Raw genomic sequence first — 24,317 nt, 5'->3', positions numbered from 1 at the left:
TAGCCCTAAATATTTCTAAAACTAAAAGCATTGTATTTGTAACAAAACACTCACTAAACCCGAAATCTCAACTAAATCTTGTAATAAATAATGTGGAAATTTGAGATGACTAAACTGCTTGGAGTAACACTAGATTGTAAACTGTCATGGTCAAAACATATTGATGCAGTAGTAGCTAAGATGGGGAGAAGTCTGTCTATAATAAAGCGATGCTCTGCCTTCTTAACCTCTCTTGGGCACGTGAGACGTTAGCGTCCCACCTCTTCAACAGCCAGTGAAACTGCTGGGCGCCAAATTCAAATACAGAAATACTCATTATAAAAATTCAGAAAACAAAACATATTTTACATAGGTTTAAAGATTAACTGCTTGTGAATCCAACCACGGTGTCAGATTTAAAAAATGCTTTACGGCGAAAGCATACCTTACGATTATTTGAGAACATAGCCCACTAGACAAATCATTACAAACAGTAGCCAGCCAGGTAGAACAGTTACACAATTTAGAAATAGAGATAAAATGAATCCCTTACCTTTGATGATCTTCATATGGTTGCAATCAGCAGACATTCATTTACTCAATAAATGTTATTGTTGTTCGATAAAGTCTCTTTATACCCAAAAACCTCAGTTTTGTTCGCACGTTTTCTTCAGTAATCCACAGGCAGCCAAAACAGGAAGACAAAAAATCCAAATTGTATCCGTAAAGTTCATAGAAACATGTCAAACGATGTTTATATTCAAACCTCAGGTTGTTTTTAGCCTAAATAATCGATAATATTTCAACCGGACAATAACGTCGTCAATTTAAAAGGTAAACAAGAAACGCACTCTCTCGGTCTTGCGCAGGAAAAAGCTCTGTGACACGGCAGGGTCCACTCATTCAGACTGCTCTTACTTCTTCATTTTTCAGAATACAACCCTGAAACAATTTCTGAAGACTGTTGACATCTAGTGGAAGGCATAGAAACTGCATTTTGAGTCCTAAGTCAATGGATACTGTATTGGCATTGAATAGAAAACTACAAAACCAGAAACAAACTACTTCCTGAATGGGATTTTTCTCAGGTTTTTGCCTGCCAAATCAGTTCTGTTATACTCACAGACACTATTTTAACAGTTTTGGAAACTTCAGAGTGTTTTCTATCCACATCTACCAGTTATATGCATATCATATATTCTGTGCCCGAGATGCAGGCAGTTTAATTTGGGCGTGCATTTCATCCAAAATTCCGAATGCTGACACCTACCCTAGAGAAGTTAACAACACTATCAACAAGGCAGGTCCTACAGGCCCTAGTTTTGTCACACCTTGACTACTGTTCAGTCGTGTGGTCAGGTGCCACAAAAAAGTACTTGGCTCAGAACAGGGCAGCATGGCTGACTCTTGGATGTACACAGAGAGCTAATATTAATAATATGCATATCAGTCTCTCCTGGCTGATAGTGGAGGAGAGATTAACAACCGAGTTGTCTGTCTAAACTACTGGCACACAGCTCGGACACCCATGCATACTCCACAAGACATGCCACAAGAGGTCTCTTCACAGTCCCCAAGTCCAGAACAGACTATGGGAGGCACCCAGTACTACATAGAGCCATGACTACATGGAACTCTATTCCACATCAAGTAACTGATGCAAGCAGTAAAATTTGATTTAAAAAACAGATAAAAAAATCAAACACCTTATGGAACAGCGGGGACTGAATGTTGTAATGTTGTAATGTTTTAAAATTGTATAAACTGACTTAATTTTGCTGGACCCCAGGAAGATGGGGATCCATAATAAATACAAATACTAATACAAAGCTCCACAGCAGAGAATGGCGTATCTGTCCATTGGACCATTTTAAGCCATACACTCCACAGAGCTGGGCTTTACGGAAGAGTGGCCAGGAAAAAGCCATTACTTACACTTCTTTGGTATACAAGGGGGGCTTCTCTCAATCTCCGCCTGAAGACATACCCTAATCTAACTGTCTGTAGCTCAGGCCCAGAAGCAAGGATATGCATATTCTTGGTATCATTTGAAAGGAAACACTCTGAAGTTTGTGGAAATGTGAATTGAATGTAGGAGAATATAACACCATAGATCTGGTAGAAGAAAATACAAGGAAATAAACATACTTTTTCAGTTTTTTATTGTTGTTGCATCATCTTTCAACTGAACAAGAACAGCCAAACATTCAGATATGATGCTGGGGATAATTTCGATGCAGAACATAAGATGGCAACAGTATTTGAAAAATGTTTCAGAAAGATATCTTCAGGAATGAGTGAGCTACATGACATTGAGCATGCAGTCACCCAGGTGTCCCACACAAGTTTCCCAAATGTACCCAAGCGGCCGAATTGGTACAGTGATACATTTTGGTGTAAATAACTATATACAAAATACTAAAAGTATATTCTAACACCCCCCCCCCCCCCCCCCCCCAAAAAAAAGACAAAAAATATATATGTGAAAAAATGTTAAATAACAAGGGTATCTATTTATACACATTCAATGTATAATGTACAATATTGTGAAGACCCTCAGTCCTCTACACAATATTGTGCTGCTGGTGCCATGGCCCATAGCAGTCTCTTTCTGCTGTAAAGCATAGGGTTACTGAACAGGTGGTGCTGGTGATGGGGCATTTCCTGTGACAAAGGGCACAACGACATCTCCCTACTGTGCCCTTTTTGCCCTGAGGCACATTCATGCCTGCAGAGATGATTCTGGGCAGGTGAAAACCACTGGTTAAATGAGCAGAAGGGACAGAGGTAGAGGGGACAGAAGGTGATGCAGTGGACTTGCTGTAGCTAGCAAGCTCATGGATGATCAGCTCCCTGAAGGCTAGCTGTGAGATGGGGGGCTGTCCACAGCTCTTGGCCATTTCCTTCTGGAGGAATTCACCACAGCAATGTCAATGAAATGATAGAAAAATGTCTTGTACCATTTCATGGTCTTGTGGAGAACATTGTAGTATCCTATCAGTGCATCTGATAGGTCCACACCTCCCATGCCCTTGTTGTAGTCCTTGATAGCTGCAGGAATGATGACATTTTTGGTGGTCCATGCCCCAGTAGCGCCCTTCACACGCCTGACAACGTGATCTCCACTGAAGGACTTGATACTGGATATTGGAGCACATGACCACCTCACTGGTATCCATCCACTTCACAAAGAGCAGGCCATCTTGGCAAATCCATCTCATGGTACCCCGCTCAGCCCGCTTAGGCATGTCATTCACCTTGGTTTTCGGAAAGCCCACCCTGTTGGTTCGAATGGTGCCACAAGCCCACACATCCCGCTTCCTCATGTCTGCAAACAGGGTAGGGCTTGTGTAGATGTTGTCCACAAACAGGGTAGGGCTTGTGTAGATGTTGTCCACAAACAGGGTAGGGCTTGTGTAGATGTTGTCCACAAAAAGGTTGTAGTCCTTCCCCAGCAGTTGTAAATCTAATAACTCCATAACGGAATCATAACTGAGTCACTTACCGGTCGCAAAACTGCTCTTCCCCTCACAAACAAAAAAATTGCATGTGTATGCACACACAGAATCAGCCAAAACAAACAGTTTGTAACCCCATTTAGTTGGTTTGTTACGCATGTATTGTTTTAGGCCAATTCTGGCCTTTGAGGCTACCATCCTCTCATCGATGGAAAGGTTCTGGGCAGGCTGAAAATAGGTCTTGCAGGCCTCAACGATGCTGGGATAGAGAGGTTTTATTTTGCAGAGCCTATTAAACCTTGCTGTGCCTCTCTTCTTCTCATTGTCCTCATCAACTTTTGGGTCACTGATATGAAGCGCCGGTGAGATTGTCAGAAACCTTTTGCATGACATGACAGTGGAGGGGAAAGGCAGTTGATAGAGGGGAGCAGTTTTCCAGTAGTCTTTCAGGGTTTTCAGCTTCACAAGACCCATGTAAATGACCATTGACAGGTAACAAAAAAGATCTGACATGGAAATGGGTTTCCATCCCTCTTTCTTGCCTGCCTGCTTCTTAGCACCATACTTATTAGTGTTCAACACAAGGGAATCAACAACAGATGAGGTGAAAAACAGCTGAAAAAGTTGCATGGGGCTGTACGTGGAGGTCATGTCCAGCTGAGGTCCTGATGGCCTTTTCGGTCTGAATATTGGAGGTGGTAGCGCCACATCCTCCTCCAGCACAGAGTGCCAACGACCCTCCTCCTCTCTGATTGCAGGTTTATCTCTTCCCCACCTCCGCTTCTTTGTCACAGACTTCACACCTGGCCGGGCGGGGGTAGGTGTGGAGCCGGAGACAGCAGGGGTCCAGCTAGGTGAACCGGCTCCTGTGGGGGATGGGCACCTTGGCAGTGGGGGCGCCCAATCAGAATCGGAGTGACTGTGAAATAAAGACACAGACACACAGATTATATATAGAGTAGGGAACCTCAATCACTATGGTGAGGTGTTGTTCCATTCCATGTTTAGATAAAATACATGTAAAAAATATATAATATATACAGACACAGACACAGACAGACACACAGATTATATATAGAGTAGGGAACCTCAATCACTATGGTGAGGTGTTGTTCCATTCCATGTTTAGATAAAATACATGTAAAAAATATCTAATGTATGTAGAGCCATGTGTACTTCACACATTTCATTACTGATTATATATCAAATAAAATAAAAATATCTCCAAAACAACTCAAATGAATAATATTTGATATTATTAATTTCAATCAACGGCATCAGAGGTACTTACCAATCCAGAATTGCATCCTCTCCATGCAAAAACATTTCTTCAAATTGGGAGTCCTGTCACGTTCCTGACCTGTTTTCTTTTGTCTTTTATTTATTTAGTTGGTCAGGGCGTGAGTTGGGTGGGTTTGTCTATGTGTGATTTTCTATGTTGGGATGTTTGTGTTCGGCCGGGTATGATTCTCAATCAGAGGCAGCTGTCAATGGTTGTCCCTGATTGAGAATCATACTTAGGCAGCCTGGGTTTCACGTGTGTTTTGTGGGTGTTTGTTCCTGTGTCAGTGTTTGTGCCACACAGGACTGTTTCGGTTTTGTCACGGTTGTTTTGTATTTTGAAGTTTTTGTTGACTTTCATTAAATAATGAACACTAACCACTCTGCGTTTTGGTCCTTTCCGTCTGTCAGCGAGGACAGCCGTTACAAGTCCAATCTTGTCTCACAATCTGACTCATCTTCAAGTAACTCTGTGTCACTTTCTCTATCAATTTCATCAATAATATCATGTAGATCTGTATACCTGGACTTTGCCTTTGATTTTCCAGATTACTCGCCATAATTCTTTCAATAAAATAGTGGAAAATTATCTCGACTCAATACTGCTACGCGCAAACAACGTGGCTCCTTCAGGTAGAAATTTCAATGGCGAATGGCTGTGTTACGCTCGACTTTCGTTCAAGAGCTGGTCTTCCCGGATATAACCGGATTAGATATTGCCGTTTACCTCAGCTCATTGGCTATCTACCAAGCTCCAACCATTTCAAGACGATCAGTGGTCATTGGGCCGAAATACAGTCAATCAAAGAAGCACTGGTCATATCATTGGCGCGCAATGAGGTCATTGTTTGGTGTGTTCAAATCAGTTCCTTTCGGTCAATACGTCCCGCAAAAAGAACCATCAAGTATGGTTGTGTTACTAACAAACAGAAGATTGCAATGAAACCAACCATGACTAGATAAACGTAAGTTTAGTGTGAGTAATTACATTGAATGTTTCTTCGAAAGTTGAAGGAGATGGAATTCATGACAAGCCGTTTACAAAATGTTTCGTGTTATGCTATACAAATAGATTTTATCGAACAAAACGACCATTTATTGAAGATCTTCAAAGGTAATTGATTATTTTATTGCTATTTCTGACTTTCGTGACGCTAATGCTTTGTTGGAAAATGCTAGTAATACTTGTGTGTGCGGCGCACTGTCGTCAGATTATCGTACGGTATGCTTTCGCCGAAAAGCCTTTTTGAAATCTGACACAGCGGTTGGATTAAGAAGAAGTTAAGCTAACGTCCCACCTAGCCTAGAGAAGTTAAAGAAAAAAATAAGCAAACACGTTTGGTGTTTGCCAAAAGTCATGTGGGAGACTCCCCAAACATATGGAAGTAGGTACTCTGGTCAGATGGGACTAAAATTTAGCTTTTTGGCCATCAAGTAATACGCTATGTCTGGCGCATACCCAACACCTCTCATCACCCCGAGAACAACATCCCCACAGTGAAGCATGGTGGTGGCAGCATCATGCTGTGGGGGTGTTTTTCATCGGCAGGGACTGGAAACTGGTCAGAGTTTAAGGAATGGTGGATGGCGCTAAATACAGGGAAATTCTTGAGGGAAACATGTTTGTCTTCCAGAGATTTGAGACCGGGACGGACGTTCACCTTCCAGCAGGACAATGACCCTAAGTGTACTGCTAAAGCAACACTCGAGTGGTTTAAGGGGAAACATTTAAATGTCTCGGAAGGACCAAGTCAAATCCCAGACCTCAATCCAATTGAGAATCTGTGGTATGACTTAAAGATTGCTGTACACCAGCGGAACCCATCCAATTTGAAGGAGCTGGAGCAGGTTTGCCTTGAAGAATGGGCAACAATCCCAGTGGCTAGATCTGCCAAGCTTATAGAGACATACCCCAAGAGACTTGCAGCTGTAATTGCTGCAAAAGGTGCCTATACAAAGTATTGACTTTGGGGGGGTGAATAGTTATGCACGCTCAAGTTTTCAATTTTTTTGTCTTATTTCTTGTCTGGTAGGCATGTTTTGTAGATCAAATGATACAAACCCCCACAAATCTATTTTAAATACAGGTTGTAAGGCAACAAAATAGGAAAAATGCCAAGGGGGTGAATACTTTCGCAAGCCACTGTACATACAGTGTAATACTAAATGGGGAGGGCATGAACGGCAACAACGCCGGGACACAGTGCCCTTTGCTCCCGCTTGACAAGCACTACTGTCTGGCAAGGAGTGGGAAGTCTACCTAGTAGCCAATATACTCACATTCACTGAATATTTGGTATTTGAAACTCAAACATTCATTTCCCAACTGATTTTTGTATAATCTTACAGGTTCTTTGTCATTCTCCATACTTTATAGTCCAATGCATCCAACATTATGCATGCCCACTATGGTATTGGGCATCTGTTTTTTGAGAACTCGTCTGGTTTAGAAATCCAACTCTTATTTCAGAGCACATTGTACAACTGCTTTTAGAGAATATTGTATTGCTGTCACGACTTCTGCCGTTGTCGGTTCCTCTCCTTGATCGGCAGTGTTCGGCGGTCGACGTCACCGGTCTTCTAGCCATCATCAATCTATTTTTCATGTTCCATTTGTTTTGTCTGGTTGTCGCACTCACCTGGTTTCAATTCCCTAATTACATGTTGTATATGTTCCCTCTGTTTCCCCCATGTCCTTGTCGGGAATTGTTTATTGTCAGTATGTGTGCTTTATGTGACTGGTGCGATACGGGTTTTGTGCCCATGTGTTTTGTTATTTTTGTATGCCGGAAGTTATGTACATTAAACGGCTCCGGCTATTTACCAAGTTCTGCTCTCCTGCATTTGACTTCCATTCCACCAGTTACGCACCCCTTGACAGAATTCCCGACCTTCTATGGAGTTAGCTGGAGCAGGTGCCCCTGGTATAGGGGTCGAGGAGCGTATCCAGGAGCAAGCAAACATAATCCACCATCTCGGCGCCATTATGGATCAAGTTATCCAGACCCTGGACCTATGGGAGAGACAGGGAGGTCCACCAGCGCGTTCAACAACGCAACCCGAACCTCCACTACTCACTCCTTCTGCAACTGGTCCAAGTGGGATGCGTCTCACCCTTCCCTGTTACAGCTGGACCTATACCTAGGCACCGTTTACCCAGCTCCCTCAGGAAGGGAGAGGGTGTCCGCACTCATCTCGTGCCTCACAGGGAGAGCTCTGGAGTGGGCCATAGCCGTGTGGGGAGAACGAGAAGCGGCGTTGGAGGACTTCACCGAATTCACCCGCCCGAGGGTAGAGCGGCGGGTGAGCGCCTCTTCCAGCTGAGGCAGGAGACGAGGAGCGCCCAGGAGTTTGCCCTAGAGTTTAGGACCCTGGCTGCCGGCGCTGGATGGAACGACAGGGCCCTGATCGACCACTACCATTGCAGTCTGCGCGAGGATGTCCGTTGGGAGTTGGCCTGCAGAGACACCACCCTCACGTTGGATCAGCTGGTGGACCTGTCCATCCGGCTGGACAACCTGCTGGCAACCCGCGGACGTTCTGATCAGGGTCTGGTGGTTCCATCCCCTCGCATCCCCTCTCCTGAACCTATGGAGCTGGGAGGGGCGATGCATATGAAGACCGGAGGGGGTTCCAGTTCGTGCACCATCTGTGGCCGCAGAGGACACACTGCCTGTCGGTGCCGGATTGGTCCCTCTGGGAGTCGAGGCATCAGGCAGGGCACTCTGGCGTCACCCCAGGTGAGTCTGCACCACTCTCATCCAGAGTCCTCTTTTGTCCACCTGTTTGTACCTGTTTGTTTTCCTGAGTTTTCTCCGCATTCCCAGCATGAGGCGCTAGTCGATTCAGGTGCAGCTGGGAATTTTATTGACAGACGCTCGCTCGTAGTCTTATGATCCTCATTTTCTCAGGGGCTAGACCTTTCCCAGTTCACGCTCTGGACAGTCGACCATTGGGGTCCGGGCTAATCAGGGAAGCCACTATCTCCCTGGCCATGGTGACGCAGGGGAGTCACGAGGAGAGAATCAGTCTCTTTCTCATTGACTTTCCTGCGTTTCCTGTGGTACTGGGCCTTCCCTGGTTAGCTCATCATAACCCCTCTATTTCATGGCAACAGAGGGCTCTCACGGGGTGGTTGCGAGAGTGCCCGAGGAGGTGTGTAGGGGTTTCCGTTGGTGCTACCACAGTGGAAAGTCCAGACCAGGTCTCCACCGTGCGCATCCCTCCAGAATATGCCGATTTAGCTCTCGCCTTCTGTAAGAAGAAGGCGACTCAATTACCACCCCATCGACGGGGGGATTGTGCGATAAATCTCCTGGTAGACGATGCACTTCCCAGGAGTCACGTGTATCTCCTGTCGCAAGCGGAGACGGTGGCTATGGAGACATATGTCTCCGAATCCCTGCGTCAGGGGTACATTCGGTCATCCACTTCACCCGTTTCCTCGAGTTTCTTTTTTGTGAAGAAGGATGGAGGTTTGCGCCCATGCATTGATTATCGGGGTCTAAATCAAATCACGGTGAAGTACAGTTAACCGCTACCTCTCATCACCACGGCGATTGAGTCAATGCACGGGTGCGCTTCTTCACAAAACTGGATCTCAGGAGCGCATACCACCTGGTGCGTATCCGGAGGGAGATGAGTGGAAGACGCCGTTTAGTACCACCTCAGGGCATTATGAGTACCTCGTCATGCCGTACGGGTTGATGAATGCTCCATCAGTCTTCCAATCCTTTGTCGACAAGATTTTCAGGGACCGGCACGGGCAGGGTGTAGTGGTGTAAATCGATGACATTCTGGTATACTCCGCTACACACGCCGAGCATGTGTCTTTTTGGTGCGCAAGGTACTTGGTCAACTGTTGGAGCATGACCTGTACGCCAAGACTGAGAAATGCCTGTTCTTTCAACAAGCCGTCTCCTTCCTAGGGTATCGCATTTCCACGTCAGGGGTGGAGATGGAGAGTGACCGCATTTCAGCCGTGCGTAATTGGCCGATTTTTAGGGTTTGCCAATTACTACCAGAGATTTATCCTGGGTTTTGGTCAGGTGGCTGCTCCCATTACCTCACTGCTGAAGGGGGGTCCTATACGTCTGCAGTGGTCAGTTGAGGCGGACAGGGCTTTTGGGCAACTAAGGGCTCTGTTCGGCGCCCATGCTGGCCCACCCGGATCCCTCTTTGGCGTTCATAGTGGAGGTGGACGCGTCCGAGGCTGGGATAGGAGCGGTGCTCTCTCAGTGCTCAGGTATGCCACCTAAGCTCCGCCCCTGTGCCTTCTTCTCGAAGAAGCTCTGCCTGGCGGAGCAAAACTATGACGTGGGGGACCGGGAGCTGTTGGCTGTAGTCTAGGCCTTGAAGGAGTGGAGACATTGGCTTGAGGGGGCTAAACACCCTTTTCTCATCTGGACTGACCACAGCAATCTGGAGTATTTCCGGTCAGTGAGGAGACTGAACCCTCGCCAGGCAAGGTGGGCCATGTTTTTCACCCGTTTTGTTTTCACCCTTTCGTACAGACCAGGTTCCCAGAACGTTAGGGCAGACGCACTGTCCCGGCAGTATGACACAGAGGAGCAGTCCATGGATCCCACTCCCATACTCCCCACCTCTTGTTTGGTGTCGCCGGTAGTGTGGGAGCTGGACGCGGACATTGAGCGGGCGTTACGTGCAGACCACACTCCCCCTTAGTGTCCAGCTGGGCGTCTGTACGTTCCGTCTGCTGTCCGCGACCGGTTGATCTATTGGGCCCACACGTCATCCTCCTCTGGTCATCCTGGGATTGGTCGGACAGTGCGCTGTCTTAGTGGGAAGTACTGGTGGCCCACCATGGCTAAGGATGTGAGGGTTTATGTTTCCAACTCTTCGGTGTGTGCCCAGTGTAAAGTTCCTAGGCACCTGCCCAGAGGTAAGTTATAACCCTTACCCATTCCACAACGGCCGTGGTCGCACCTGTCGGTGGATTTCATAACCGATCTTCCACCTTCACAGGGAAACACCACGATCCTGGTTGTTGTGGATCGTTTTTCTAAGTCCTGTCGTCTCCTCCCTTTGCCCGGTCTCCCTACAGACTGCGGAGGCCCTGTTTACTCACGTCTTCAGGCACACACCTATCTACATGGTTGTATTTGGGTTTCTATGCAAAGTTTATGATTGAATGTTTCTTTCAGCCTGCAGCTAGTTACTTGAATGACTATGGTACAGGTACCTCCCCAGAATAATATGTATTTGTAACCTACTAGTTTTCAAATTATGACAAGGTCACCTTTTGGGTTGCCTACTTGCCCACCAGCTGTCCCCAAACAGGAATTAGTCTGTCCCTGACGCTCATTTTTCAGCAGGAGAATTAGCAATGACTACGGTGCAAGTTTAAATTTTGTATTATTTCATTTAACCTTTATTTAACTAGGCAAGTCAGTTAAGAACAAATTCTTATATACAATGACGGCCTACCCAAAGGCAAAAGGCCTCCTGCAGGGATGGGGGCTGGGATAAAAAATAAAATAAAACATTAAATACAAATATAGGACAAAACACACATAAAGAAAAGAGGGGCAATACAACACTACATAAAGAGAGACCTAAGATGACAACATAGCATGGCAGCAACACATGACAACACAGCATGGTAGCAACACATGACAACACAGCATGGCAGCAACACAACATGACATCAACATCTTAGCAGCACAACATGGCAGCAGCACAACATGGTAGCAGCACAACATGGCAGCAGCACAACATGGTAGCAGCACAACATGGCAGAAGCACAACATGGTAGCAGCACAACATGGTAGCAGCACAACATGGCAGCAGCACGACATGGTAGCAGCACAACATGGCAGCAGCACGACATGGTAGCAGCACAACATGGCAGCAGCACAACATGGCAGCAGCACAACATGGTAGCAGCACAACATGGCAGCAGCACAACATGGTAGCAGCACAACATGGCAGCAGCACAACATGGCAGCAGCACAACATGGTAGCAGCACAACATGGCAGCAGCACAACATGGTAGAAGAACAACATGGCAGCAGCACAACATGGTAGCAGCACAAAATAGGGAACAAACATTGTTGGGCACAGACAACAGCATAAAGGGCAAGAAGGTAGAGACAACAATACATGACGCAAAGCAACCACAACTGTCAGTAAGAGTGTTCATGATTGAGTCTTTGAATGAAGAGATTGAGATAAAACTGTCCAGTGTGAGTGTTTGTTGCAGATCGTTCCAGTCGCTAGCTGCAGTGAACTGAAAGAACAACAATCCAGGGATGTGTATGCTTTGGGGACATTTAACAGAATGTGACTGGCAGAACAGGCGTTGTATGTGGAGGATGAGGGCTGCAGTAGATATCTCAGATAGGGGGGAGTGAGGCCTAAGAGGGTTTTATAAATAACAACCAGTGGGTCTTGCGACGGGTATACAGAGATGACCTGTTGACAGAGGAGTATAGAGTGCAGTGATGTGTCCTATAAGGAGCATTGGTGGCAAATCTGATGGCCGAATGGTAAAGACCATCTAGCCGCTTGAGAGCACCCTTACCTGCTGATCAATATATTACATCTCCATAATTTAGCAGGGGTAGGATGGTCATCTGAGTCAGGGTTAGTTTGGCAGCTGGGGTGAAAGAGGAGCGATTACGATAGAGGAAACCAAGTCTAGATTTAACTTTAGCCTGCAGCTTAGATATGTGCTGAGAGAAGGACAGTGTACCGTCTAGCCATACTCCCAAGTACTTGTACGAGGTGACTACCTCAAGCTCTAAACCCTCAGAGGTAGTAATCACACCTGTGGGGAGAGGTGCATTCTTCTTACCCAACCACATGACCTTTGTTTTGGAGGTGTTCAGAACAAGGTTAAGGGTAGAGAAAGCTTGTTGGACACTAAGAAAGCTTTGTTGTAGAGCGTTTAACACAAAACTGAGGAGGGCCCAGTTGAGAAAAAGACTATCATCTGCATATAAATGGATGAGAGAGCTTCCTACTGCCTGAGCAAGTAACTCCCCGGAATAATATATATTTGTAACCTTACTAGTTTTCAAATTATGACAACAGGAAATGTTATACCTTCATAGGGTATTCCATGTCTTGTTCCAGACATGGGCTTCAACACTCCTCTTGTTCCAGACATGGGCTTCATCCATTCCTCTTGTTCCAGACATGGGCTTCATCCATTCCTCTTGTTCCAGACATGGGCTTCATCCATTCCTCTTGTTCCAGACATGGGCTTCCTCCGTTACTCTTGTTCCAGATATGGGCTTCATCCGTTCCTCTTGTTCCTTCCTCCGTTACTCTTGTTCCAGACATGGGCTTCATCCGTTCCTCTTGTTCCTTCATCCGTTCCTCTTGTTCCAGACATGGGCTTCCTCCGTTACTCTTGTTCCAGATATGGGCTTCATCCGTGCCTCTTGTTCCTTCATCCATTCCTCTTGTTCCAGACATGGGCTTCCTCCGTTACTCTTGTTCCAGATATGGGCTTCATCCGTTCCTCTTGTTCCTTCCTCCGTTACTCTTGTTCCAGACATGGGCTTCATCCATTCCTCTTGTTCCAGACATGGGCTTCATCCGTTCCTCTTGTTCCAGACATGGGCTTCATCCATTCCTCTTGTTCCAGATATGGGCTTCCTCCGTTACTCTTGTTCCAGACATGGGCTTCCTCCGTTACTCTTGTTCCAGACATGGGCTTCATCCGTTCCTCTTGTTCCTTCATCCGTTCCTCTTGTTCCAGACATGGGCTTCATCAGGTTCTTCTTGTGATCCTAAGAAATATGCTTTTCTTGTGTTATAGTAGTAGTGCATATGTTTGGTTACTGCATCAATGTGTTTAATTTATTGTCTCCATTGTTGTATCAATATTGTGTCGAAGGCAGTTCCGAGAAGAGCCGGAGCTTAATTCTGTACACATCAATATGGGAGACATCCTTTCAAGTAAATCAAACAGAAAAATATTTATTTACAGTACGTAAACAAAGTATGCAAAGATCTCATCAGATCACAGCGTCTGTGATTATTAGCTCGTATTTCTCCGTATCAGAGAATATACAGTATTTACAAGTCTGCCTTTGTCATATTTGTATCTTCATGATGGACATTGTATTGTATTGTGATGAATGATGGAAATCATATTTTGTCAAAGTTCTCCATCCCAGATGCTATTCTGTGTTTTCTCCATCATTGAACAGAGTAAATAATAGATTGTCTGTGATGTTTACCAATGTGGATGAGTAGAGGAGCATCCAATGCAGTGGGATAACGAAGTGCTTGGCGTAGGCCCTCTTGGAGAGCTTAGCTGTCTTAGCCTCCCCTGTAAGCCCAGCAACCATGGCCCTCAGGTGCTCTTTGTGCTTGACACGTAGCTAAGTCATCTTTTTGCAAGGGTGTGTAAAGTGTTTTACATGGATGATGGCCCATGTTGACTCCAATACTTCCCACAGTTGTATCAAGTTGTCTGGAATTCCTTTGGGTGGTGGACCATTCTTGATACACACAGGAAACTGTTAAGTGTGAAAAACCCAGCAGCGTAGTTCTTGATAAACTCAAACTGGTACGCCTGGCACCTACAACCATACCCCGTTCAACAAAGGCACTTAAATATTTCATCTTGCCCATTCACCCTCTGGATGGCACACATACACAATCCATCTCAATTCTCTCAAGGCTTAAACATCTTTCTTTAACAGGTCTCCCCACTTCATCTACACTGATAGAAGGGGATTTAACAAGTGACATCAACAAGGGATCATAGCTTTCACCTCGATTCACCTGTTCAGTCTATGTCATGTGAACCAAAGTATCTGGAACCCTGAAGGGAGCAGAAGACCTCCCATTGGACTACAGGACAACAGGTGTTCTTAATGTTTTGTATACTCGGTGTATAGTCTAATAATTTTGTTATCTTGATTTCTCATATACTGAGAATATATCTTAGCAGTAGCAGCATAGCATAGAGCAGGGGCGTGAATCGGTGTACCCAGGGGCTTGTGTGTGTTCAGCTGATGTACGTGACAGTGGGGACCTCGTCATGAGAGAGGAAGAGTAAAGAGTCCTAATGAACAGGGAGGGAGGCCGTCGGTTCAGAATGGATACAGGAATAGAATTAATGAAGTCACTGTGGGGTTAGGAGCTGTTTATGTAGACAGTGACTATACATAAAGCTCTGTCGTCCAATGGGAGGTCTTCTGCTCCCTTCGGGGTTCCAGATACTCTGGTTCACATCTGCACAGTAATTGGATGGATGCGCTTTCGCCATTTTTTCCGATCTGGAATAACAATGGCTGTTCTGAGACAGGGTTTGGTTTCCATTGTGTTTTAAAATAGATCACTCATATGGGAGAACAATCTTCCTGACATGATGCAAGATGACTGCTGGGGCTTTTGAAAAGCAAGCTGCAAAGCTTGAGGTCACTGTCCCTGCTGAATCACTTGTTATACATGTGTTTCCAAGGTTACACCACGCACTCATCAATTTAGGCCCAAACATTGGTCTTAGGTTTGCTGTATATGATTCATTTGAGAGAAAGAGATGTAATTTATCATGGCGAGTTATATGACCTCCAAAGGTCTTCATGTGTTTGAACTGTTAATATATTATATAGAAGAAAAAAACAGTACTCCTTCCATTTCTACTCACTTTCTCTAACCGAATAGAGTTGAACCATGATTCTTGCAGTCTTCAGATGCTGACTCTAGGTCTTACCCGGTTCAACGCGTATATTTGGGCTTGACAGTTGGGTTGAATCAATAGAAGTCATTTTGAAAAGAGAGAGACATGTTAGAGAGAGAAGATGACAGATCAGTGTGACACACCCATCCTATTGATGTAAGAATTGAATGACAACTGCAGATAACACTGATAAATTGTTTCCATTTGATTATTACCTGCATTTTTAATCGTCTTCTTTCTAGTGAGGCATTAGCGTATATACTGTTGATGAGAGGGTCATGAAACGCTATTGGCCATGAGTGGTATTTTTAATAGCAATAAATTAGATAGCAATAAAATGTTTTGCAGTTTTATATTAGTCAGGGAAAAGCCTTCAAAAAGATTCATTCATAAATAAACCCTGCTATATAAATCCTAATAAAAGGGGGAAGAAAATCCAATACTATGAAGCTGACACCTGCTGTGGAAAACAGAAACAGGAAAACAATTGTTTAATTGCACCATGCAGGGTACAGTATATGTTTCCAGGGCATTCTAATTCAAACAGAATGCTAATGACTTCATGCAAATGGAACATTTAAATAGCTTTGGCCATGTTATTCATATTGTGTTGTCAAAGTGTTTTAATGAAGTAAACAACAGTGTACAACAGAAGCCACAGTACATCACAACGTGCAGGACAGAATCTGTGTGATTATCAATTCACTGTATGGGGTGTCCTTAAGGGCTTCAAATGGCCAGGGACCTCACCATACAATATTATCACGACACTTATGTGCCGATACAATATGTATTGCGATTCGTTACTGCGATTTGATGTTCCAAACATATTGCTGTCACAAGGCGCAGCAGATGTTGAGTTCCACATATTTAATTCAAAGAGAAACTTAAACAAAACGTATCAATAAACGACCAACTAAACGTGACGATGTGGTGCACGTGCACAAAGACAAAACAATATCCCACAAATACAGGTGGGAAAAATAGCTACTTAAATATGATCCCCAATTAGAGACAACGATTACCAGCTGCCTCTAATTGGGAATCATACAAAACACCAACATAGAAAATATAAACTAGAACACAACATAGAAATTATAAACTAGAATACCCCCTAATCACGCCCTGACCTACTACACCATAGAGAAACAAGGGCTCTCTATGGTCAGGGCGTGACAATTGCTCACTATGTGTCTTCTGCAGAGAGAGAAGAGAGAGTGTGAGAAAATTAGTTTTGGTCAATCAAGGAAATAAATGTGCTGAAAATATGTTGGCTCACTATTTAAAGTAAAATTCCATCCCAAAACAACAAGACGCAGCGTCATATGATTCAAAATGCATCATACTGGCTGTATTTCTGTATTTTGAAAGTTATATATCTTAAAAACTTGATAGCTGACATGCAAAACATTTTGGGACTATATCAATAAAGGAATAATGAAACAAATACCAAAATAAAAATGATGGAGAACAAACTATAGGGGGAAAAATACCGGAGTTTTGGCGCAGGTACAGCTGACTAGCGCTAACCAACGCTACCTACAGTAGCAAAATAAATTATAATACTTGGAGTCAAATATCGATATAATATCATCAGAAAATATACTGCGTTATGTAACTGTATTGATTTTTCCCCCATCACGAGTGTCCTTAGTCTCTATGGAGTGACCATGTAACAAAACACCTGTTGTTCAGAACTACCATCTATGGAATGGATAGAGAACAATGAAGGACCTTTCTTAATAGTTTTTTTGTTACTTTGACAATTTGTGTTGTTTTCAATGTTTGCTTTGTGAATTCCTGAATGTTCAGTTAGGGCATACACAGTGGAGTCGATGACGTCATTCACATGATGAAATTGATGAGCAGTTTAATTAAACATACATTTTTAAAGGTACACTTATTGTGGACATTAACTGAAAAATGTAATTATAAGGTCATTTGGGTTATTATCAACAGTAAAATACTCGGACACTTTTTACTGCAGCATCCTGCAAATTATCGAATGCTACCTTAATTCCATCGCACAGAATACATTATCGTACCGTATCTTTGGAGTTCCAAAACACTTCTGATCACTTGTGGGCTCATGATATTGTTGTTTCTGAGTCATTAACATATTTGGAGGCGTGCCTTGTAAGAGGCTATATTTGTTGCACCCGTGAGTGAGAAGGCTGTACCAATTGAACTCCTATGTGTTTATAGTGCCCCACTAATTTAAAATGTATAGCGGATGGTTTGGGGTGGCAGCAAGTCTTAAACCTGAAATGGTTGAGCTTTTTGCCATTTCCTTTTGGTTTGTTTTGCCCTATTGTCTCTTCCAGTTTGGAAGTCTTTGTTAAGGCCTATAGAAGTGCAAGTGATATAATTCACCAAATATTCATTAATACGCAGTGATGTGTAATCACTTTACCTAGCAGCCAATCTGCTTGCACCAAGCCGATGTAATTACAGTAAAATACTGTGAGGTACAAACCCCTCTCCTCAATGCATTTCAGTCATTCATTCTGATCACGATAGAGTTTATTGTATTGTGTATTGTATTACACAGTACTTGCTTTGATACCGTATTAATATTACAGTAGGTGTACTGTAATTTTGACCTTTACCGTTGTCGTGTCTCTGACTGATTAAATTATGTGACAGGCATTTTATCAAATTGATTACCTAACGTTTGATTGATTACGTGATTGCAACAATTCACTCGTTAATAACCTGGGGCACCACGGAGTGTGTTTATAGAGCTGCTGTCTTCTGAATAAACTCTTAAAGATCAGAAGATATTTTATATCAATAGCAGTCAATTATTAATCGTCACCTTATTCAGTCTCATCTGAACGTCGTAAAATTATTGGTTATCTTCACGAACCCTGGCTAACAAGTTGAATCAGCAATACAAAAATTAGCTTAATTATTTATTTACTAAATACCTAAATAATCACACAGAATTACATGTACACAGGATGGATCATACATCAATTACTAATCATGTCATAAAAGAAAAAGTCCCTAGCGGACAAAACCAATATGACGGCTGGTACACAAAGAAAGGGGGTTGGGTTTGAATTAAAGAGCGGGAAGACTTGAGGGACAATAGGGATTGGGTCTCTATCGGACCTTGAGAAGCTATGCTATCGTAAATACAGAATCTTATGCATTCTAATAACCGCCCATTCGGAAAAGGAAAATGCAAGGTATATATTTACACTGAGCTGGGCTTCGATAGATGGGTTGAAGATGGAAGACTGCTTTACCCAGCAGAGATTGCCCGTGTCCTTTGAAGAATATTTCTGGTCATAGTGTTGTAGGGCGGATACGTTGTACCCTGTCGTTCTTATTAGGAGATTGTCTGTCCTTTCCTAGGCTACGTATGTTTACAGCTGCAGATGATAACTCGACTTCTAGGATGTATCACTTCTTCTTTAGTGAATAAGAGTTCAAAGTTCATACCGTTTTTCCATAATCAGATCACGTTGAATTCTGGCTGGTCTAGTAGAAATTCATCCTTCCAGCTTGGTGATTGTCACCTCCACGTTGAAATTAGCCCTTTTGAACGTATGGACACCAGTCCTCACGTCGTCGGGAACTAAGGTTGACTTGAGACAACGGGCTTTTGTATTGGGGGAGAGAAGGGCGTGTTTCATAGTTCTCAACCAATGTCTGTTCATTCGGGCATGGCCACTGAGTGAGCATAGTTTACTTATGAAAACAATTCTCTCATTTAGAAGCTAAAATTACATTTAATCTTTTCACAAATAGTTTCATATTTAAACATTTAAATTGCACAACAATTCCATGTGAATCTGATAACTATAATGTGTAGACTTTCCAAGATACAATTTATGTCGTCCTATCATCAGATATAATGTCCCAGACACCAACTGATCTGACATCATATTCTTTAAGTACCAACGGACACTTTCAACTGGTTGGATTACTGAAATATTGTACCTATTGTACCTTTACCAAAACTGTTAATGTTACCATACTCTCTCTATGTTAACTTCTCTGGGATATGTGGGACGCTAACGTCCCACTTGGCCAAAAGCCAGTAAAAATGCAGAGCGCCAGAATTCAAATAGGATTTACGGCGAAAGCACACCTTGCGATTATGTTAGCTCAGTACATTGCCACAGAAAAACACAGCCATTTTTCCAGCCAAAGAGAGGAGTAACATAAAGCAGAAATAGAGATAAAATTAATCACTAACCTTTGATGATCTTCATCAGATGACACTCATAGGACTTCATGTTAGACAATATATGTATGTTTTGTTCGGTAAAGTTCATATTTATATCCAAAAATCGGAGTTTAGGCGGGACGCTACTGTCTCACTTGGCCAAAAGCCAGAGAAAATGCAGAGCGCCAAATTCAAATAAATTACTATAAAAATCTAACTTTCATTAAATCACACATGAAAGATACCAAATTAAAGCTACACTTGTTATGAATCCAGCCAACATGTCAGAATTCAAATAGGCTTTTCGGCGAAAGCAAACGATGCTATTATCTGAGGATAGCAACAGAGTAAACAAAGAGAGAGAAGCATATTTCAACCCTGCAGGCGCGACACAAAACGCAGAAATAAAAATATTTATTTATTACCTTTGACGAGCTTCTGTTTTTGGCACTCCAATATGTCCCATAAACATCACAAATGGTCCTTTTGTTCGATTAATTCCGTCGATATATATCCAAAATGTCCATTTAATTGGCTCGTTTGATCCAGAAAAACTCCGGTTCCAACTTGTGCAACGTGACTACAAAATATCTCAAAATTTACCTGTAAACTTTGCCAAAACATTTCAAACAACTTTTGTAATACAACTTTAGGTATTTTTTAACGTAAATAATCTATAAAATTGAAGACGGGATGATCTGTGTTCAATACAGGATTAAAACTAACTGTAGCTAGCTTTCTGGTCACGCGCCTCTAACAAACAGCACACTTCAAGTGACCCTCGTTCAAGATGGCCGTACTTCTTCATTACACAAAGGAAAAGACCTCAACCAATTTCTAAAGACTGTTGACATCCAGTGGAAGCGGTAGGAACTGCAAGAAGGTCAATTAGAAATCTGTATTCCCAATGAAAACCCATTGAAAAGAGTGACCTCAAAACAAAAAAAAATCTGAATGGTTTGTCCTCGGGGTTTCGCCTGCTAAATAAGTTCTGTTATACTCACAGACATGATTCAAACAGTTTTAGAAACTTCAGAGTGTTTTCTATCCAAATATACTAACAATATGCATATCTTATCTTCTCCTTATCCTAGAGAAGTTAACAAAGGGCATTCCAAGAGTGCATTCTGTCTAGTGGAGAGAAAAGGGGGAAAGGTATTTATGGGGGGGTCATAATCCTCACTCAACAGGGTAAATGTAGTGACGCTGCATGAACACTGAGAAACTTGTTACATCTTATTAAATCCTGCCTGTTCTCTCCCTCTCCTCTCCCCCTGCTCTCCCTCTTCCTCCTCTGTTTGTCTGCAGAGGTTTGTGGGGAACGTGAACGCTGACGGTGTCGTCCACCACAAGTTGTCCCACTCTATCAGAAGCCGCTTCCTGCGCTTCGTCCCCCTGGACTGGAACCCCAGTGGCTGGGTGGGACTCAGAGTGGAAGTCTACGGCTGTGCCTACAGTGAGTGATCAGACCACCAGCCCTTACATTCAGACCATATAGACAGTGACTACATTAAAGTGACCACCAGCTCTTACAGAACACAAACACGTTCAGCTAATATCATCATATTCTGCCATCTGTGATTCTGAATTCTGAACTCATGTGGTAATATGGGGGACTCCTGGACTGTAAGGAAACATGTTCTAACAAGAGTGTGGTCAGACCTAACATCTATTACGGATGACATTGAGGCTTGTTTAAGCATGTCATCTATCATGGGGTTGGTTGTATCCCCTTGTTGACAGTGGTTTCCATGAGAAAATAGCATTATGTCATTGTAACCATTGTGTAACCATTCTGTAACCATTGTGTAACCATCCTGTAATCATTGTGTAACCATCCTGTAATCATTGTGTAACCATCCTGTAACCATTGTGTAACCATCCTGTAACCATCCTGTTTCGAACACTATTTAAAGAGATACTGTATAGAGTGTCTGCAAAGTGAAGAGACATTTTTACTTCAAACCAGATCAAAGCAAATGCTGACCGAAACACAATCCTACCAGCTAATAGAGGTAGACAGCGACAGCCAGGCAGGCGTGCCAGTTAAGAGCCGGTCCCTGCCTGGGTAATGCTAAATAAATAAAGAGGATTCACTGGGACGCCTTTCACACACATTCTGAAGTAGCACTAACTGGATCAGCCAGTGAAATACTGCACCATGACAGTTATAATTATTCCCAGGCGAGCACTTTCATATAATGCCGAATGGTACCACAGCATGATCCCTGTATTCATGTTGGATGAATGTGTGCTCTGCTAATACATGCAGCATCACCAGCACCTCATTTCACTTAAACTGTAAAAAATGTAACTCCGGGGTGCTCTAATAGCAAGCAAATGAAGAGCCATGCAATACCATTGAACATGTCATAGATGGCAAACTTGCACTTATGGGCCGTTCCACCTTTTAAGTACTGTAACTTACAAAATATATATATATATCTATCTATACACTACCGGTCAAAAGTTTGGACACACCTACTCTTTCAAGGGTTTTTCTTTATTTTACTATTTTCGAAATTGTAGAATAATAGTGAAGACATCAAAACTATGAAATAACACATCAAAAATCAAAAAAGGGTTAAACAAATAAAAATATATTTGAGATTTGAGATTCTTCAAAAAGCCACTGTCTGCCTTGATGACAGCTTTGCACACTCTTGGCATTCTCTCATCCAGCTTCATGCGGTAGTCACCTGGAATGCTGCCTTAATTTTGCTAACTGCCTTAATTTTGCTGGACCCCAGGAAGAGTAGATGCTGCAGCTAATGGTGATCCATAATAAATACAAATACAAGTGCATTTCAATTAACAAGTGATTTTTTTGTAGTTTTTTACCTTTAAATTAATCACTTATCACATTAAATGAATAATAATCGACAGCAATGACTTTGTCAAAGCAACACAATAACAAGGCCTTTACAATGATGGTGAAAATGTTAATAAATGTTGGGATTGAGTGGTTTAAAATCTTCCTTAAAGTCACAGAGGATGCACAGAGGGACATGTAAAACTGAAGAATTTTCATAATTTAGCAAGTCTTTATTCGTATAAAACATCTGGAGAAAAATTAATCTGTAGACTCAAGTCCATGTCTATCCCATGTTTATCTCATTTTGGATTTCGTTCACCTGCCCCTCACACTTCGGATCGATAAAGGGTTCACAAATCGGAGTTATTTTCACTAATAATCACTTGAACTGTTGTCACTACTGTTCTGAGCGTTCCCCATCATTGACAGTGCCCTGTTGTAATTGATTGCATGGTTATGTACAGTTGAAGTCGGAAGTTGACATACACCTTAGCCAAGTACATTTAAACTCAGTTTTTCACAAATCCTCACATATAATCCTAGTAAAAATCCACTGTCTTAGGTCAGTTAGGATCACCACTTTATTTTAAGAATGTGAAATGTCAGAATAATAGTAGAGAGAATTATCTATTTCAGCTTTTATTTCTTTCATCACATTCCCAGTGGGTCAGAAGTTTACATACACTCAATTAGTATTTGGTAGCATTGCCTTGAAATTGTTAAACTTGGGTCAAATGTTTCGGGTAGCCTTCCACAAGCTTCCCACAATAAGTTGAGTGAATTTTGGCCCATTCCACCTGACAGACCTAGTGTAACTGAGTCAAGTTTGTAGGCCTCCTTGCTCGCACACGCTTTTTCAGTTCTGCCCACAAATTTTCTATGGGATTGAGATCAGGGCTTTGTGATGGCCACTCCAATACCTTGACTTGGTTGTCCTTAAGCCATTTTGCCACAATTGTGGAAGTATGCTTGGGGTCATTGTCCATTTGGAAGACCCATTTGTGACCAAGCTTTAACTTCCTGACTGATGTCTGGAGATATTGCTTCAATATATCCACATAATTTTCCTGCCTCGTGATGCCATCTATTTTGTGAAGTGCACCAGTCCCTCCTGCAGCAAAGCACCCCCACAACATGATGCTGCCACCCCCCATGCTTCACGGTTGAGATGGTGCTCTTCGGCTTGCAAGCCTCCTCTTTTTTCCTCCAAACATAACGATGGTCATTATGGCCAAACAGTTCTATTTTTGTTTCATCAGAACAGAGTACATTTCTCCAAAAAGTACGGTCTTTGTCCCCATGTGCAGTTGCAAACCATAGTCTGGCTTTTTTATGGCGGTTTTTGAGCAGTGGCTTCTTCCTTGCTGAGTGGCCTTTCAGGTTATGTCGATATAGGACTCATTTTACTGTGGATATAGATACTTTTGTACCTGTTTCCTCCAGCATCTTCACAAGGTCCTTTGCTGTTGTTCTGGGATTGATTTGCACTTTTCGCACCAAAGTACGTTCATCTCTAGGAAACAGAACGTGTCTCCTTCCTGAGCGGTATGACGGCTGTGTGGTCCCATGGTGTTTATACTTGGGTACTATTGTTTGTACAGATGAACGTGGTACCTTCAGGCGTTTGGAAATTGCTCCCAAGGATGAACCAGTCTTGTGGAGGTTTTCAAATTTTTTTCTGAGGTCTTGGCTGATTTCTTTAGATTTTCCCATGATGTCAAGCAAAGAGGCACTGCGTTTGAAGGTAGGCCTTGCAATACATCCACAGGTACACCTCCAATTGACTCAAATGATGTCAATTAGCCTATCAGAAGATTCTAAATCAATGACATAATTTTCTGGAATTTTTCAAGCTGTTTAAAGGCACAGTCAACTTTGTGTATGTAAACTTCTGACCCACTGGAATTGTGATACAGTGAATTATAAGTAAAATAATCTGTC

The 24,317-nt window shown here is 42.9% G+C and overlaps 1 protein-coding gene across 1 annotated transcript in view; it reads left to right on the top strand.

The window, feature by feature from the left end:
- The window catches only part of LOC139539001 (contactin-associated protein-like 5), a 149,856-nt gene that overhangs the window by 77,996 nt on the left and 47,543 nt on the right, over positions 1-24,317 (top strand). The window contains exon 4 of the mRNA XM_071341645.1: positions 20,870-21,017. Within this exon, the coding sequence (XP_071197746.1) occupies positions 20,870-21,017 (148 nt within the window). The remainder of the gene's footprint in view (positions 1-20,869; positions 21,018-24,317) is intronic.

This window comes from Salvelinus alpinus, chromosome 14 (assembly GCF_045679555.1).
Source record: "Salvelinus alpinus chromosome 14, SLU_Salpinus.1, whole genome shotgun sequence".
In the NCBI taxonomy this organism is placed as follows: Eukaryota; Metazoa; Chordata; class Actinopteri; order Salmoniformes; family Salmonidae; genus Salvelinus; species Salvelinus alpinus.
This window is presented reverse-complemented; position numbering and strand designations above follow the sequence as displayed.